The sequence below is a fragment of the Phyllobates terribilis genome, unplaced genomic scaffold, assembly GCF_046119375.1.
Source record: "Phyllobates terribilis strain yellow unplaced genomic scaffold, ASM4611937v1 Scaffold_10__3_contigs__length_209671492, whole genome shotgun sequence".
Lineage (NCBI taxonomy): Eukaryota > Metazoa > Chordata > Amphibia > Anura > Dendrobatidae > Phyllobates > Phyllobates terribilis.
Genome location: NW_027362770.1, coordinates 139754356 through 139772097, shown reverse-complemented (window position 1 = coordinate 139772097; position 17742 = coordinate 139754356). Strand labels below are relative to the sequence as shown.

Sequence of the window (17742 nt, the reverse complement as noted above, 5' to 3'; positions counted from 1 at the left end):
CTTGTCATGCCCCGCAGCCAGCGTTCTGTCTGAACGTGTGTTCAGCGCTGCTGGTGGTGTGCTGACAGATAAGCGCACGCGGCTCTCCACTGATAATGTAGACAGACTCACATTCATAAAGATGAACAAATCATGGATCCGAAACGACTTTTCTACCCCTGTGTCATCCTGGGGAGAGTAAAAGCTTGATGATTGGTTAAAATCACCCTACCAACCGTTTTATGCTTTCAAATTACTAATCATGTTTATCTGTATCTTGACTGGAAAATAATTTGGGCTTTGTAGCAGTGTGCAGCACTGATCCTATTAGGCCATCTATAATAAGCTTCACCAGATTTAAAATTAAAAATAATTTTTAGCTGCATCTAGCCGGGAAAATAATTTTGGGGCTCCGAGATGCGCAAGACACATAAGTGCCTTCTTGCTGCACTACCTGCAGCATGACCCTCATATTGTCAGAATTCGAAGTAATCATGACTACTGGGTTGCCACACTCTTAGATCCCCCAAACTTTTCGATCAACCTTTTCATTTTAATAAAGACCAAAAAAATGGTCATTTTTGAAATTATAAGCATTAGCAGGTTGTTAGAAACTGAAATCAAACAGTTTTCAACTCAAAACTTTATTCTAGGTGATGTTACATTTTCACATAGGACCCCTTGTTCGAAAGGAGCTTCTAAACTCTCTCGTCCATTGAATTTGTCAGGTTTTGGATGGTTTCTGCTTCAATTGTTTTGCATGAGGACAGAATACCCTCCCAGAGCTGTTGCTTAGATGTGAACTGCCTCCCGCCATCATAGACACTCCTTTTAATGATGCTCCAAAGGTTCTGAATGGGGTAGAGGTCAGGGGAGCATGGGGGTCACACCATAAGTTTGTCCCCTTTTATGCCCATATCAGCCAGAGATGCAGATGTTTTATGTGCAGCATGAGATGGTGCATTATCATGCAGAAAAATGATCTTGCTGTGAAATACACGGTTCTTCTTCTTGAACCATGGCAGGAAGTGCTGTTTGAGAAAATCCACATACATTATGGAGTTCATCTTTAGCGCCTTCAGGGATCCTAAAGGGGCCGACAATCTCTCTCCCCATGATTCCAGCCCAAAACATTACTCCACCTCCTCCTTGTTGGCGCTGTAGCCGTGTTTGCGTGGGGTGTCCATCAACCAGCCATCCTCCACTCCATTCATCTGGACCATCGAGCGCTGCATGGCACTCATCCGTGAACAAAACAGTTTTGAAATCAGTCTTCATGTAATGTTTGGCCCACTGGAGCCGTTTCTGCTTGTGTGAAGTGGATAGAGGAGGTCGACAGGATGGCATATGCACAGCTGCAAACCTCTGAAGGACCCTGCATCTTGTTGTTCGGGGGACGTTGGAGGCACAAGCAGCTTCAAAAACTTGTCTGCTGCTATGACAAGGCTTTTTTGCCGCTGCTGTTTCAACCTGACGTAATTGCCTGTAGGAAAGAGTCCTCAATTTGCCCTTATCAGCACGCACACGTGTGTACTGTGAATCAGCTACATACTTCTTGATTGCCAAGACACTTCATCCTGATCATCGCACAATGTTGATTGTAGTCATGCCTTGACCTAAACACTCCACAATTTGTTGCTTCTCAGCAGCCGACACATCCTTTTTCTTTCCCATTTTGGCAGAAAATGTAGGCTGCTTAATAATGTGAGAGAGCCTTCTTAAGTAGTCTTGCCTTTCATTGGACACACCTGCCAAACTAATTAGCACAGGTGTCTGCAATTGCTTACAGTGATATAAAGAGCCCTGACACACATCACCATCAATGAGTTTAACTGACAAACAAACAAATTCTTCCCTTATCACTCCTAAACACTTTTTGCATAATAATTTGGAACGCGGTGTACATGTGCTTTTCCACAAAACACCAGTGGTTCACGTAGTGAATCTTACAGTTCTAACTTGCCAACCGTGGTCTGTATGGAATTGTTCAATAAAGGGCCCAAAATTAAGATAACATAGATGGGAGAGGTCTCTATGAATAGGAATTCCTAAGTATTTGATACCCTGTGAGGGCCAGGCAAAGGGAAAGTTGGACTGGATGGAATCCTATATGGATTTAGGGAGGGAGACATCGAGGGCCTCAGACTTCGCTGCATTGATTTTAAAATTTTACCATGTAACAAAGTGATCTATTTCAGCCATAACAGCAGGGATGGATATATGTGATTGAGTGATATATACTAGGACATCATCAGCAAATAGAGAGCACTTGTACTCGGTGCCTCCCACCTCAATCCACCTAATATTGGGGTTATGGCGAATTGATGAGAGCAGGTGCTCCGTCACTAGGATGTATAAGAGAGGGGACAGAGGACATCCATGCCTTGTCCCATTGGTGATTGTGAAAGGTGATGAAAATGTTCTGACGCACCCCCTGGGCCTTGGGACACCCGGAGCCGGACCCTTTTTGGTGGATGCTGGTGGTTGTAGTCTTCGTGGCGGCGATCCGGTTCCGTGGCTCAGGGCGGTCAAACCAGTGGCGGAACTATTTATGTGGTTTTGATGATTAAATGTCCGACTACGCCACCCGTGGATTGCGGTCAGAGTGAACCGCCGCTACAGGGCAGACCGCTAAGGCTGGTGTTGTGGGTGCAGCAGAGCGTAGCATAACTCCCCACGGGAGGAGTATAGCCTCAGGGCAGTGTATGCGGAGGATGGGGGTGATGGTGCAGGGCAGCAGCAGTAACGACACGGAGTCAGTGATGCAGTTCAGGGCCTTTACTCACAGTTCTTATTATCCAGACCACGTCTGCAGGTAACGGCTGCCCACGTCGTACTGTGCTCACCAGGTGAGGGGCTCAGACAACTCCCAGATAACTTTGGAGCGCTTCACAGGACCCCCTTTGTGTGTCCTTTGTCTGGCCTTTCTTACCAACACTTCTGTCCGGCTGCCTCGGGCCTCCTCTTGGTAAACTTGGCGCCAGTTTCCCTGACCCTATGTGGTGCCTTCCTAGCGGGTGGAGCAAGGGGCTGCGCCACATAAAATGTCAGAGCCTCCGGTTTCTAGCTGAGGGTCGTTTCCTGCCTCCACTAGTTCGGGGACCGGTCTCCCCCTTTGGCCTGACCCCTCCACGCAGGTGGATTCGGGCGTGCGGTGGCGACTCGCCCGTCCGCACCCCTGGGATCCCTTCATTCCTCGTTCCTGGAGCCTTCTCCGCTCCTCTTCCTTCCTTCTCCCTCTTGCAGGCCTGGGCCTCTGTTACTAGGCCCGCCTCCGGAGCAGAGCTCATGCAGAGCCCCTGCTCCCTGCCACTTCTGCTCAGACTTCTCTGCACTGAACTAAGATGGTGCCCACCTTTTATACTCCCTTCTCAATGCACCCAGGAACTGCTTCCTCCCTGCTCCTGCACTGCAGGGTTCCCCTTCCTCAGTGTTCCCTCCCCCCACTCCAGCCAGGGACAGGGACTGTCGTGCCCATCTCAGGGGCATATTGGTCGCCCTGCCCCACGGCAATGTGGTGTAATGCATGCAGGTGTCGGGTCCTGATCCACACTCCATCCTTATCTGAGAGTGAGATATCACACCTCTGGGTGAGGTGCAATACGTCTGTAGCAACCGAGCCCTCGGTGCTACAGTTCCATTTATCTTCAGCCTAGGTGACGTATTGTGATACAGGGCCGTGATTTTGGCTATAAAAGGGTCCCCTAGACCCCTACCCCAAGCTTTTTAAGAGAATCATATATGGCGTGCCAGGAGACTCTATGGAATGCTTTCTCAGCATCCAACGAGAGTATTTACTTACAAATTTTTAACTGCATCTAGCCCAGGAAATACTTTGTGCCTAGTAGCAGTGTCTGCTAGTCAGCGGATTATCCCGGCTGTTAAGCAAGCTACACCACCTGTAGTTTGGACACTTAATTTTTTCAAAGGAAATGCTTCGGGACCACGGGATACTCAGTGAAGAGCATCAGGAGGCACCCCAAGGCATAGGGGCTGGGACTGGCACTAGGATGCCTTGCGGTGGACAGCCGAGCTCGATCCTTATAAAAGCTTTTTAACTGCAGCAGCTTTAGTGGACGCTACTGGAGCTGGAATTACGCGGCTGCTGGCATGAGACTTGCCCTCCAATAGATCCTTGTAAATGGATTTAAAGTGTATTCATTCAAATTAGAGGGACAATTTAAATTAAAAAGCTTAGAGCTGCCTCCACCACAGGGGGGCTCTCTCAACCCACCAGCGGACAGGCACCAGTATTGGGAGAGGGGGGCTGGCCGTCAGGGTTCACCGCGGCTCTGGCACAAACCCGGCGACACGGAGGTGGCACGGGCAGGAGCGGACTGAATGTGTCGGCTTCTCACTTTTTGGATTTTAGAAGGGCATGACATGCCTATATCTGTGTTTCCCCCTCCTTTTACTCCTCCACCTCTTTTCTTTTCGCATGACTATATGTACTTGTCACTTTTCCATGTGTTAGTTGTGTCTTCTGAGCAGTTTGTCAGCTTTTGGACACCTTTGAAGGTGTTTTCTATGTGTTTCTATGTGTTTTTGTTTGCCTGCCATTGGTTTTAACGGTGTTCGAAGGTGTTCGACGAACAGTTCGACGAACAGTTCGGCGAACACACGGGTGTTCGACGAACCGAACCGAACTCGAACACTACGGGGGTGGCTCAACACTACTTATAATGCTCCCAACTCTGTTTCTACTACAAATTAATAAGGACAGCATTGTACAACTGCCAACTGCCGAGGGTAATTTCTGATCAGTCTGATCACTCCCACCGATCAGATATTAATGGTCTATCCAATGGATAGGCCATTAATTAAAAGTGAGTGGCCAACCCCTTTAACTATAAACCACCCTCATCTCAGTCTCGGTTTTGTATGCAGCAGTGACAATATGTTAATAGCTGGTATCAACACTGCAGCCAATCACTGAGTACAGAGGCTCTGCTTATTTTGACAGTATGAGCTCAGTAACTGGCTGTAGCGGTCATAACAGCTATTAACGTGACGTCACCGCTGCAGATGAAAGTGGTGTCGACATGAAGTCACTGCTGTAGTCAAAATAATAAGACTAAAACAGGGTCAGGAAACTGGCTCTGGACCGGGGGAGGGTAAGTACTACCTGTATTTGTTTTTTTATTACTACTATCTGATCTGTTGGGGTCTGCTTTTCTAAAAATGAAAAAGCACCCTTAGATAATCAACTTTTTTTTGCATAATGATTGAATATATTCTTCATTGTCTACTTGTCATCTGTTAGCTGTGCTGATCTGTGCTGTTATCTATGCTGAGCTGTGCTGTTAGCTGAGTTGTGCTGAGCTGTGCTGTTAGCTGAGTTGTGCTGAGCTGTGCTGTTAGCTGAGTTGTGCTGAGCTGTGCTGTTAGCTGTGCTGATAAAGAGAAAGTGTACCGACATTTGCTCTGTATTTCCACAATTATCAATCTTCCTTAAATAAAACAGCCTGCTTGTAAATTAGTGCTGAGCTGTGCTGTTATCTGTGCTGAGCTGTGCTGTTAGCTGAGTTGTGCTGAGCTGGGCTGTTAGTTGTGCTGAGCTGGGCTGTTAGCTGAGTTGTGCTGAGCTGTGCTGTTAGCTGTGCTGAGCTGTGCTGTTAGCTGAGTTGTGCTGAGCTGGGCTGTTAGTTGTGCTGAGCTGGGCTGTTAGCTGACTTGTGCTGAGCTGGGCTGCTAGCTGAGTTGTGCTGAGCTGTGCTGTTAGCTGAGTTGTGCTGAGCTGTGCTGTTAGCTGAGTTGTGCTGAGCTGTGTTGTTAGCTGTGCTGAGCTGTGCTGTTAGCTGAGTTGTGCTGAGCTGTGTTGTTAGCTGTGCTGAGCTGTGCTGTTAGCTGAGTTGTGCTGAGCTGTGCTGTTAGCTGTGCTGATAAAGAGAAAATGTACCAACATGTGCTCCGTATTTCCACAATTATCAATCTTCCTTAAATAATACAGCCTGCTTGTAAATTAGTGCTTAGCTGTGCTGTTAGCTGAGTTGTGCTGAGCTGTGCTGTAAGCTGTGCTGAGCTGTGCTGTTAGCTGAGTTGTGCTGAGCTGTGCTCTTAGCTGTACTGAGCTGTGCTGTTAGCTGAGTTGTGCTTGATTGTGCTGTTAGCTGTGCTGTTAGCTGAGTTGTGCTGAGCTGTGCTGTTAGCTGAGTTGTGCTGTTACCTGAGTTGTGTTGAGCTGTGCAGTTAGCTGTGCTGAGCTGAGCTGTGCTGTTAGCTGTGCTGAGCTGTGCTGTTAGCTGAATTGTGCTAGGCTGTGCTGTTAGCTGTGCTGTTAGCTGAGTTGTGCTGAGCTGTGCTGTTAGCTGTGCTGAGCTGTGCTGTTAGCTGAGTTGTGCTGAGCTGTGCTGTTAGCTGAGTTGTGCTGAGCTGTGCTGAGCTGTGCTGTTAGCTGAGTTGTGCTGAGCTGTGCTGTTAGCTGAGTTGTGCTGAGCTGTGCTGTTAACTGAGTTGTGCTGAGCTGTGCTGTTAGCTGAGTTGTGCTGAGCTGTGCTGTTAGCTGTGTTGTGCTGAGCTGTGCTGTTAGCTGAGTTGTGCTGAGCTGTGCTGTTAGCTGTGTTGTGCTGAGCTGTGCTGTTAGCTGAGTTGTGCTGAGCTGTGCTGTTAGCTGAGTTGTGCTGAGCTGTGCTGTTAGCTGAGTTGTGCTGAGCTGTGCTGTTAGCTGAGTTGTGCTGAGCTGTGCTGTTAGCTGTGCTGAGCTGTGCTGTTAGCTGAATTGTGCTGAGCTGTGCTGTGCTGTGTTGTGTATTAAAGAGACATGTTAAAAGAGCTTTCTGGGCTCAAGATGAACTCTCATTGTCAATTCTGGCTTCTAAAAAGGTTCCTGTTAACCCTTTCCTTCTTGGCGATTTTCCGTTTTTGCACTGTTGTATTTTCCTCCCCTTCTTCCAAGAACCATAACTTTTTCCATTTTCCTGTCGACGTAGACATTTTAGGACTTGATTTTTTTTTTAAGGGATGATTTGTAATTTTGAGTGAAACCATTAATTTTATCATTCGATAGTGTGCCCACTATCCGTTTTTTAAGCGTTTCCGAAGGGGCAATTCCGCTGCGGAAACGCTTAAAAAACGCATGGTAGAAGGCCTGCAATGTTCCCCAATGATAATCCGCATGTGCTGTGCACATGCTGCGGAAATTTCCACTGCGGGTTATCATTGCGGAAAAAAACATAGCAAAGGGTCTACAACAGGGATGTCAAACTCAAATACACAGAAGGCCAAAATGAAAAACTTGGACAAAGTCACAGGCCAACCGGTATTACAGAATAATGGCCCCACATAGTCCTCCATACAGAATAATGTCTCCACATAGTCCTCCATACAGTATAATGGGCCCCACATAGTCCTCTATACAGTATAACGGGCCCCACAAAGTCCTCCATACAGTGGTCCCCCACATAGTCCTCCATACAGTATAATGGGCCCCATATAGTGCTCCATACAGTATAATGGTCCCCAAATAGTCCTCCATACAGTATAATGGGCCCCACATAGTCCTCCATACAGAATAATGGGCCCCCACATAGTCCTTCATACATAATATTGGGCCCCACATAGTCCTCCATACAGTATAATGGGCCCCACAAAGTCCTCCATACAGAATAAAAGGCCCACATAGTCCTCCATACAGTATAATGGGCCCCACATAGTCCTCCATACAAAATAATGGCCCCCACATAGTCCTCAATACAGAATAATGGCCCCACATAGTCCTCCATACAGAATAATGGGCCCCACATAGTGCTCCATACAGTATAATGGTCCCCACATAGTCCTCCATACAGTATAATGGGCCCCACATAGTCCTCCATACAGTATAATGGGCCCCACATAGTCTTCCATACAGTATAATGGTCCCCACATAGTCCTCCATACAGTATAATGGGCCCCACATAGTCCTTCATACAGTATAATGGTTCCCACATAGTCCTCCATACTGAATAATGGTCCCCACATAGTCCTCCATACAGAATAATGGTCCCCACATAGTCCTTCATACAGTATAATGGGCCCCACATAGTCCTTCATGCAGTATAATGGGCCCAACATAGTACTCCATACAGTAGAAGGGCCCCACATAGTCCTCCATACAGTATAATGGGCCTCACATAGTCATCCATACAGAATAATGGGCCCCACATAGTCCTCCATACAGTATAATGGGCCCCACATAGTCCTGCATGCAGAATAATGGCCCCACATAGTCCTCCATACAGTATAATGGGCCCCACATAGTCCTCCATACAGAATAATGGCCCCCGCATAGTCTTCTATACAGAAAAATGGCTTCATATAGGGGTGGTGGCTCTGGTTTCGCAGGCCAAATATAACCATCCTGTGGGCCAGATTTGGCTCATGATGCAGGGTTTGACATGTATGGTCTACAAGGAGATTTTTTAATTCTGGATGACCCGGAACATCTGTGTATTTTACAGGAACTGTGTGATACAACATTTCCCTTGTGGTGGCGCTGCTTCCCCCAACACTTTCGCCCAACAGAAGGTTCAAGACACCCAAAATGCCATTCTAGACTTAAAAAGTGTTAAAACCCAAATCTATTCCATCATGCACCAATGCATACATACCAATATGGTGGTGACAATATACGTCCGGTTTTGCACTCCGACAGAGTCATTTCCAGATTGGGCATCTGTAGCCAGAGGAATCAGTTTATCATCTTCATTCCACGTAGCTATCTAGTAATTAGGAAAGAAAATGAATTATCCATGATGGGCTCCTTTATATTTGCATGCAACCAAATATTCCTACTAGAACACATGACTTTTTTCTGCAAGCAGAAGGTAGAACCGAAGGGAAAAGAGAAACTTTTTCCGAGATTTATGGCATTGGGTAATAAATCAGTGATTCCCACTTGGTTTGGAGCTGCGTAGTGACAGTGTATTGAGTGTGGGTGTCTTTTACAAGACAATTTAAAACTGTCAGTCTGTGGCAGCATCCCCGGCTGTCAAGTGTCATTAACAAGAATGAGAACTCATATTTCAGAATAATCTTGTAAACACCCCACACTGTTATTGGGCTATAAAAGGACTTCGGTCTATTGGGTTTATATTCAATTACATCTCATTTTGGTGGATTTAATACGATCCCTTGGTTGTGTTGCCTGTGTCATCAGTCTCAAGCTGTGATTAGCTGTGAGGTATGGAATTGATATGGTCATTGACGAAGACGATTAGGGTTAATTTTCCTTTTTCTCATGGGGAACCCAGTCCAATGGGTATTGTATAGGTAGTCTGGAGGGTTTGAGGTACTGTATTGGGGACGAAGACACAGCTTGTACATAGTTTTGTCTTTTTTTGTTGTAACATACGGATGTGAAATCTGGTTGATAAAGTTACAAGACAGAAGAAGAATCGACACCTTCAAAATGTGGTGCTGGAAAATAATGTTATCAATACCATGGATGGCAAGGAGAACAAACAAATCAATTTTGGAACAAATCAAGTTAGTCATGTTACTTGAAGTAAGGATCACCAAGTGTCAGAATTCTAGTTGTCCTTCTACAGGTTAACCACTAGTGGCTGCTATTGTTCACCTTAATAATTGTACTGGAATCCCATTCCTTACCACTGGAGGCTGCTGTTGTTTTCTGTAATTGCCCTTTACTAAGATGTCAGGTTCTGAACCAGTGGGATCCATCTTGCTTCCTGTTTGGACCTACTTAAAGCCACATGGATTTCTCACACATTGCTTGAGTATTGCGTCTAGCTGTTAGCCTAGTTTCAATTTCCAGCTCCTGAACATTCTTACCCAGGTTGTTCTAAGCCATTTACGATTGTTTCTTACAACTTCTTGCTAACTTCAAGAACTTCTGTTCCTGCTCATGCTCCTTCGGCCACTGGTTTCCAGAAGTACTACGTCAGAATCGTACTGCCAAATTAATGGTGGAGAAGACCCTAGGCTTGAACAAGATCAATCTTCCATAAGATCATTGATCCATCAAGTCGCCATGGCCCAAGACCAAGCTGAAGGCCATTTAAAGAAAAAAATTGAGGACAAGAATACTGTGAAAAGGCCAAAATGTCACTCAACTAATCCATTGCTGTCACAATGGTGAGATTAGGCCATCATGATAAAGCATAAAGCATGTGTGTCATGACCTGTCAGGGTGCACTCCTACCATTGCATAACTATGTTGTTGATTTGCTATGTACAACATTTTCATGTTTTCGATGTATAGGACTTTGTACCTTTGAAGTTAACACTGAAAACTGTGCACAAGTGGGCACGTTAGGCAATGTGGGGTCTCTGGTCATGTGTGTGGATGTAGTGGTGCGGTATCACACTAATTTTAGTGTGTATTTGTATGAAATTTGGCACACTAAGAGTGTCTTGTGTGATACAGAGAGTGTATGGTACTGTTTGTGACAGCAGTGGTCCATGGAGAAAGCTTGGACCTGTCAGTGGCCACTGGTGTATCCCGGCAGACTGGTTGTGGACTATTTCCCTGGAGTTTGTACAGCCGACAGTTAAAAATCCTCATCAGCCCCACTAGTCTGTATGTCCCGAGACAGAGTTGGACCTGAGCCTGTAGTGGGCCTCTTACGCTACATTGAGATGACTTGTAGCTGCCAAAACGTATGCTAAAGGTTGTAACTGCAATGTTATGAGCCATAACCATAGTTCCTAAACTGTGTACCAAAGACTAACCGCCAAATTAAGTGCCATTGTTTATGACCCAAGGTCGGTCCGGTACACAAGAGGACACATGTGTAGGAACAGTACATGGGACCTTTACTGCCAATAGTTCATAATAAGGCTCCCCTTTTTGTGTCTGTAGAAGAAGCTGCTTTCTGCTTTGAAGGTGGTAGTAGCCCATTGACCTTCTAAGCCCCTTTGCAGCTGTACGAGTTGCACCAAAGGTATGTCCACCCTGTGTAAGCAATATGCTCTACACTCAATTTGAAGTAAAGTTTCAGATGATTTGCGCCAGAACTGAGTCCACCTTTTCCTCTATGTCATCCTCGGGTCTAGTATATTGACAGGATCCAGAGATCTAATAATCAACCCTTCTAATGACCTGTATAGTACATAATCTACATTGATATAGGAAAAACACAGCTCCCCCCTGTGAAGGCAACTGTGAGATTCTTGGCACAGAGAAAGCCAAAGCCATTCTTGCCCGGTATGGCACAAAGAGGATCCAATGAAGAACGTTCTCCAGCCATTTTCCAGATAAAATACTAAGCTTTATTCCAACATATGAAAAGAGTAAGACATCTTCAAGTACTGTATATCTAAATATACATATCTTTTCATTTTCCTATGCTCAGTCCTTATTTTTGGATAATATATTCATTTATTCATGGATAAGGACTGGGTTACAGTCTGAAACGCGTAGGAAAAGGAAAAAATATATTTGGATACAGTATATTGAAGATGTCTTACTCTTTTAATATGTTGGAATAAAGCCTTATATTTTACCTTGAAGACAGTTGGAAAACTTTTTTCCTTACATAGTCTGAATACCTGCCATATGGTATCTTCAACGGATGAATACCTCCACAATAAAGAACATTTATGTGCTGCCATATAAAATCAAAGGCAAGCAGAGGTGCAGGACAAGTCCAGAGAACCATACAACATATGAGTATAACAGTGTGCATGATGGCAAAAAATGATGTCGTGTTTCCTATTTTGCAACATTATTTTGTCGACTATTAGGTTGAAGGGTAGGGAGAAAAGTCTAGCTTTTTTTTCTAAAGAATAACAAGACTTCCATAAAGAGGAACCATCACTAGGCCAAGAGGTAGGTTGATGGGTGAAGAAGACGAACCAGAAGATTACTCATTACGTCAACGTAGCCATATGCATTTTAGCCAATATTGTTTGCTACAGTTGTTGTAAGAGTGCCAAGTCATATGTAGTCAAAGACACAAGGTGAACAATGAAAATTCACTCTTAGAAGATTCTGGGAATATTCTGAGAACATTCTTTCACTGGAAGATCGTTTGTGGACTAGCAGCTTTTGGATTAAAATTTCATACACACTCAGCTTCTCATCAGCGGGCAAAAACAACCATTTTTGTTATTTTGACAACCCCTTCTTAACAGTTAAATTAGCCATAATTAAATTATAAAAAACCTATGTACTCACCTCTCAGACCAACGTTGTTCCACCAATGTCATTGAGGTGTCTTGCGGGGGTCTTGTGAAAATGGCCGCTCATCAGCTGCAGCCTTTCATTATTCTGTCAGAGCAGAAGACTGCTCTGTTAGAATGGAGTTGTCCAGTGGTGGACAACTTCTTTAAATTTCATCCGTTGATCACTCATTACGGGTGAAATCATCCATATACAGTATATGTGTATGGCTAATGTTAAGTCTCTTGTTATAAGAAGGGACTATTGAAAATACCTTGACATTATGGTCACTGGTTCTAAAAGATGATCATCAGAAGATGAGCAAAAGTCAAAAGCCACCTAGGAAAAGGGAGAAAGCGGTGTTGGCTTAGGCCACTACGTAATATTTCATTGTAGGACAGAATCGTAGATTGACCATCTGTTCAGTTCTCTAGGTGGTTGTGGTGAGCCATGGCATTATGAAAAATGGGGACAACCTAAATGATACTTAATCCTGGGACTATTGTTGTGGTGGACAGAAGAAAGATAGTATAGCGTTGCATAATTAGGCAAGCAGACAGTGAGTTATTAAGACACCGGTATCCTCTGCTCCAAGTCATTTAGAGCAAAAGATGAATCACTGGTGACAAGATAGAGGATAAAGACTGGAATGAGGTCCTCATCTTTGCTTCCTTGGGATTTTTCTTCCCTAAGGATGTCACTGCCCTTGAGGGTGAAGAGGAACAAACTTTTCCATGGTTCATAATTAAAGCATAGAAAATCCAGAATAATTTCTTCATTTTGCACAAAAAGTACTTTATATAATCCATCAATCTATCAATATTAACAGGATTTAGCCATCTATACTCCTATTGGAATCTTTTAGTATAATTCCACAAATCCTCATAATAAAACAACAGCCTCTTAGGAAATGGTCTAAAAAAAAGTTCACAGGGAGAAGTTACAGGGAGGAGGAGTCACAGCGAGGAGGAGTCACAGGGAGGAGAAGTCACGGGGAGGAGGAGTCACAGGGATGAGGGGTCACAGGGAGGAGGAGTCACAGGGAGGAGAAGTCACAGGGAGGAGGAGCCACAGGGAGGAGGAGCCACATGGAGGAGAAGCCACAGGGAGGAGTAGTCACAGGGAGGAGAAATGTAGCATCACATGGCAGCCATGAAAACATAACACATGGCATGGTTTAGTCAATTCTGGGCCATAGAGTGGGGTTCCCACATTAGGGACCCCCTTTTTGACATCCATACGCTTCAATAGATAATTCAACAACGAATGTTTTTATAGGGTTGTTTCTAAGAATACCAAAATACAAATTTAAAGGGGTGTTCATATTACAGACCCCTTAATATAAGAGCTGCTTAATTACCAAGCAACTAACCAGGCACCCTAACCCATGGGCAACCTCTATGTCTATGGCATTGATATTCACTAATGGAGGGTTATTGAAATGATACGACCTCTTTAGCTAATAAGAGGTCATATTATTTATAATTCTCTGTTATTTATAGCATCCATATAGATGTTACATATACTAAATATGTAAAGATATTGTAGCCTGGAAGCTTAAATAAGGCTTCATGGACAGGCTACGTGCTAACTACTCTGTCTATCAGGTCCCAAAGAGTCACCGGCTTTTACCCTTCGATGTGTGTATAGGGATTTGTTCTTATGCAGTGGCACTGGGTTGAGTCCATGGAGTAGCGGCTGGCTGGTGGAACAGGCTGGCAGGAAATAATCAGATAGCAGAGTCAGAACCAGGAGATACAGATTAGGGGCAAAAAAATGGAAGAATAGTCAGGAAACAAGCTGAGGTCAAAAACAGGAATCAGCACTGGCACAGCAGGAGCAAGAGGGTGAACCAGGTAAAGCAGAATTTATAACCAGCCGTGGGAGATGGAGATTCAGGAGTTTATATAGTGAACAGCACCACAAAGGGCTCACAGTTCACAGCAGGGAGTTAATTCTAAACCAAAGAAGAATAAATGATCCCCGAAGTTCACTGCCTGGATGGCACCACAAGACCCATAGAATTAAACTGGACTGTCACCTTGCAACGACGGTACGGTGTTACCCAGCAAAAGGCGTAGAGACAGAGGGGCCTGGTACTAATGTGATATGATGCTATCATATAATTGACTATACTAAGAACACTCTATACTCATAGGCCATAGTGTTGATCTACGTCTCAGTTTTCATGACCCTAAACCTGATATTAAGACCTAAGGAACCATGAAAGGCTGTAGCCCACCTAAAAAAATCAGCATAGAATAATTCCCTAAGATAATATTGAGTTGAACTTTGGAAAAACAATAAGGTATAAAATTCCTACTAATACTATTGGACACAAGGGCTGGACAACTGCTTGAAATGTTAGCACCTCTGTGCTGCGGCACAAAGTGAAGGCACCAAGACAGATGACTAATGCAATGTGAAAGCCTTATTGTGTAAGCAGCTTCCAATCACTTTCTGTTAGCCTTTCCTACAAGGAGACGCTGACTCTCTCCCCTCTGAGCCGTCCAGAATCAGACTCAATGAGCAATGTCACAGAGAACAAGGCATAGGTGACAGAAAGCCCGCAGTCGGCAGTGTTCAAAGATGGAAACCTTAGGGAACAGAACTAAGACTTAAAGTCAATGGAAAACTGGCCCTTTGAACTATTCATTGACACAGAGTACATTCCTTCTAATGTGCATGTTATTGGCAAATTCTGTTTGATGTTACATAAACTATAGATGTAGCAGAGTAAAAGTCGTCATTGAAAGTTTTCTTTTGTACATTGGGATTCCTATTGGAAAAAGAAAACAATATGGTAGAGTCACACGGGGGATCAGCCCACAGCGATCAACAACCATGCTGGCATGCAGTCCAAAGCAGATGTCTAACTGAGTGTTAATGACGACACGCTTTTGCGAGTAAGGGTCAGTAAGAGTTAATTAATTAATGGCTGCACGATTTTGCAGGAAAACCATGCGGCCATTAACAATTAATTTGAAAACCCCAAGAATCTGCATGTCTGCACAGTATTTGGTCATCTGTGTCTCTGTGTATCTGCGTAGTCTAATATGCATCTTCCCAAATTCGATTAGCCAGATTTGAGAAAATTTGACCAGGAGATTCCATTTGCGTCAAATTCATTAGATACAAATCAAATTGCTGGTAAAAGCCATTTATGATGTACCGAGGTCTCTCCAGAACACAATAAATGCAGAGGTTAAAAAATATTATACTTAATTCATCGTTCACCTCAGCTCCCCACGCAATTCTGCACTTGATCGTTTCTTCCCTTGGGTTCCAGGCTTCTCTTCAATGTTTGGCGCCTCCGGCACTAACTAAGCCCCATGTGATGTCTTGACTTTGGCCAGACCTCATTTGGAATACCCGGTCCAGTTCTAGGCACCACATTTTAAAAAATACAAGAAGAAACTGGAGCAAGTTCAGAGAAGAGCGACCAGGATGGTGAGTGGACTGTAAACTATGTCCTACGAGGAACGGTTAGAGGATTTGGGAATGTTTAACTTGCAAAAGAGAAGACTGAGAGGAGACTTAATAGCTGTCTACAAATATCTGAAGGGATGTCACAGTGTAGAAGGATCATCTTTATTCTCATTTGCACAAGGAAAGACTAGAAGCAATGGGATGAAACTGAAAGGAAGAAGATACAGATTAGATATTAGAAAAAGCTTTTTGACAGTGAGGGTGATCAATGAGTGGAACAGGCGGTCTCGAGAGGTGGTGAGTTCTCCTTCAATGAAAGTCTTCAAACAGAGGCTGGACAGACATCTGTCTGAGATGGTTTAGTGAATCCTGCATTGAGCAGGGGGTTGGAGACGAGGACCCTGGAGGTCCCTTCCAACTCTACCTTTCTATGACTTCACTTGAAGAGTAGACTGTGCTGGAGGTCTCAAAGAGTGAAGGTGGAAGAGAAGACCAGAGTCAGAGCAAAGAGGTGAGCTGGGTGAGAGGCAAGGTGATTATATAATCAAGCAAAATGATGGCCATTTTGCTTAATTTGAGCAAATTTTGACACGTCCACATTTTTGGTGAAATTCAAGACAAATTCAATTCCTTGAATCAATTTGCTTATCTCAAATAATACATCATGAATCACGATGAGTTGATACATTCAGCCAGGATGGAAATAGGCTGTAAAGGGTCCATGTGCACAAAGAGCAAATGCACAATCACGGAAAACTACTTGTTGAAAAAGTTCACGGTACCCAAAAAAACTACTTTTTTACCATTCTACCAGTTACTGTGAGCCATGGCAGCTGAGTATTTCAGCAGTGTTTTAATTGCAATCTTACAGAAACTAGAATGCAGTACTATTTTTCTATTGCAGTTGACCCCTTTTCATAGCTGTTGCACAAAATGGTGCAGTATTTTCACTACTGGATTCATCTGTGCTGCACCAATTACTTTTGCTGTGCTACATGAGTTGGCAAAATAATTATGGAGAAAGAGAAAAGTGTCTTTCTCACATAGACAAGAATGTATATTGAGTGGATTCAATAATAGAAACTAGTGACGGGCAAGCATGCTCGGCACTGCTCGGTGTTTGATCGAGTAGCGAGCAGTGCCGAGTATCGCGTGTTGTTGAGCGAGTGCTCGGATCCCCGTAAGTGAATAATCAGAGCCAGATGCAGAGAGAGAGAAAGAGAAATGCTTGAGTTTGTCATTCACTTAGAATATGCTCCCTACTCGAGTCAAGCATGTCAGAGCTTCGATTCGAGTACCGAGCACTCGAGCATTTCACTCGATCAACACTAATAGAAACCAAATGGGGCCAATCCCCTTTTGGAACTGATGCATGTCTCATTCCATCCCTTGCATTTCTTGCGGTAGAGAGGGTTGGTAAATTTCAATAGCCAGACCCTCCTTTCTTGTTGCACCACCATGCGGCCATATTACATCCAGGCAATCTAATGTGTTTGGTGGTAGTGGTGGCAGCCAACTGGCTCTAACTGTTTCTTTTGTGGGTAACATGGATCCAACTGTTGGAGGAGTGAGTGACCTTTGCACAGGATTGAAAAATCTTGGCTGATTTCTCCAAAAACCAAGCCAAGCCTGCTAATACGGAAGTTGTGATATTGCATCACAGCTGTGTTCATTTACTAGAGCTCAGCTGTAATACCAGACACAACCTGTGGGCAGGTGAGGCACTGTTTTTGAAAAAAGAAGACATTATTTTGTACTCTTGCACAAACCCATTTAAGGGGTACTCAAATCTCATAAAGTGATGGTATGTCTGCAGGATCTGCCATTTCTTTATGATTGGAATCTGATTTCTGGAAATAAACGGACTGCAGCATTGCTTTCCCTGTTGTAGTTCCCTGTTGCTTTTCCAGTTGTAGTTACTGGCCCAGGCAGGTGCTAAGGAGCAGCAGTGTGCCTGACAAAACAGTGAAAGGGTCACAAAAGGATGATTTTCAGGATCTGTTGGGGTCATAGAAGTTGCAACTTATAAAGTGGTGAAATACAATACCCCTTTAAAGGGAATCTGCAATCAGGTTTTGCTATATAATCTGAGATCAGCATGGTGTAGGGAATGAGAACCTGATTTCGGTGATGTGTCACTTACTGGGCTGTGTTTTGCTATTTCAATAAAATCAGTGTTTTATCAGCAGGAGATTATCACTACAGCACTAGGTGTCTCAAGCCTCCTAGTC

At 44.2% G+C, this 17742-nt stretch overlaps 1 protein-coding gene across 5 annotated transcripts in view; it reads right to left on the bottom strand.

Annotated features, from left to right (window-relative positions):
* The window catches only part of GRIA1 (glutamate ionotropic receptor AMPA type subunit 1), a 375264-nt gene that overhangs the window by 81221 nt on the left and 276301 nt on the right, over positions 1–17742 (bottom strand). For all 5 annotated transcript variants that reach the window (XM_073649840.1, XM_073649841.1, XM_073649842.1 and 2 more), the window contains exon 9: positions 8568–8678. In XM_073649840.1, the coding sequence (XP_073505941.1) occupies positions 8568–8678 (111 nt within the window). The remainder of the gene's footprint in view (positions 1–8567; positions 8679–17742) is intronic.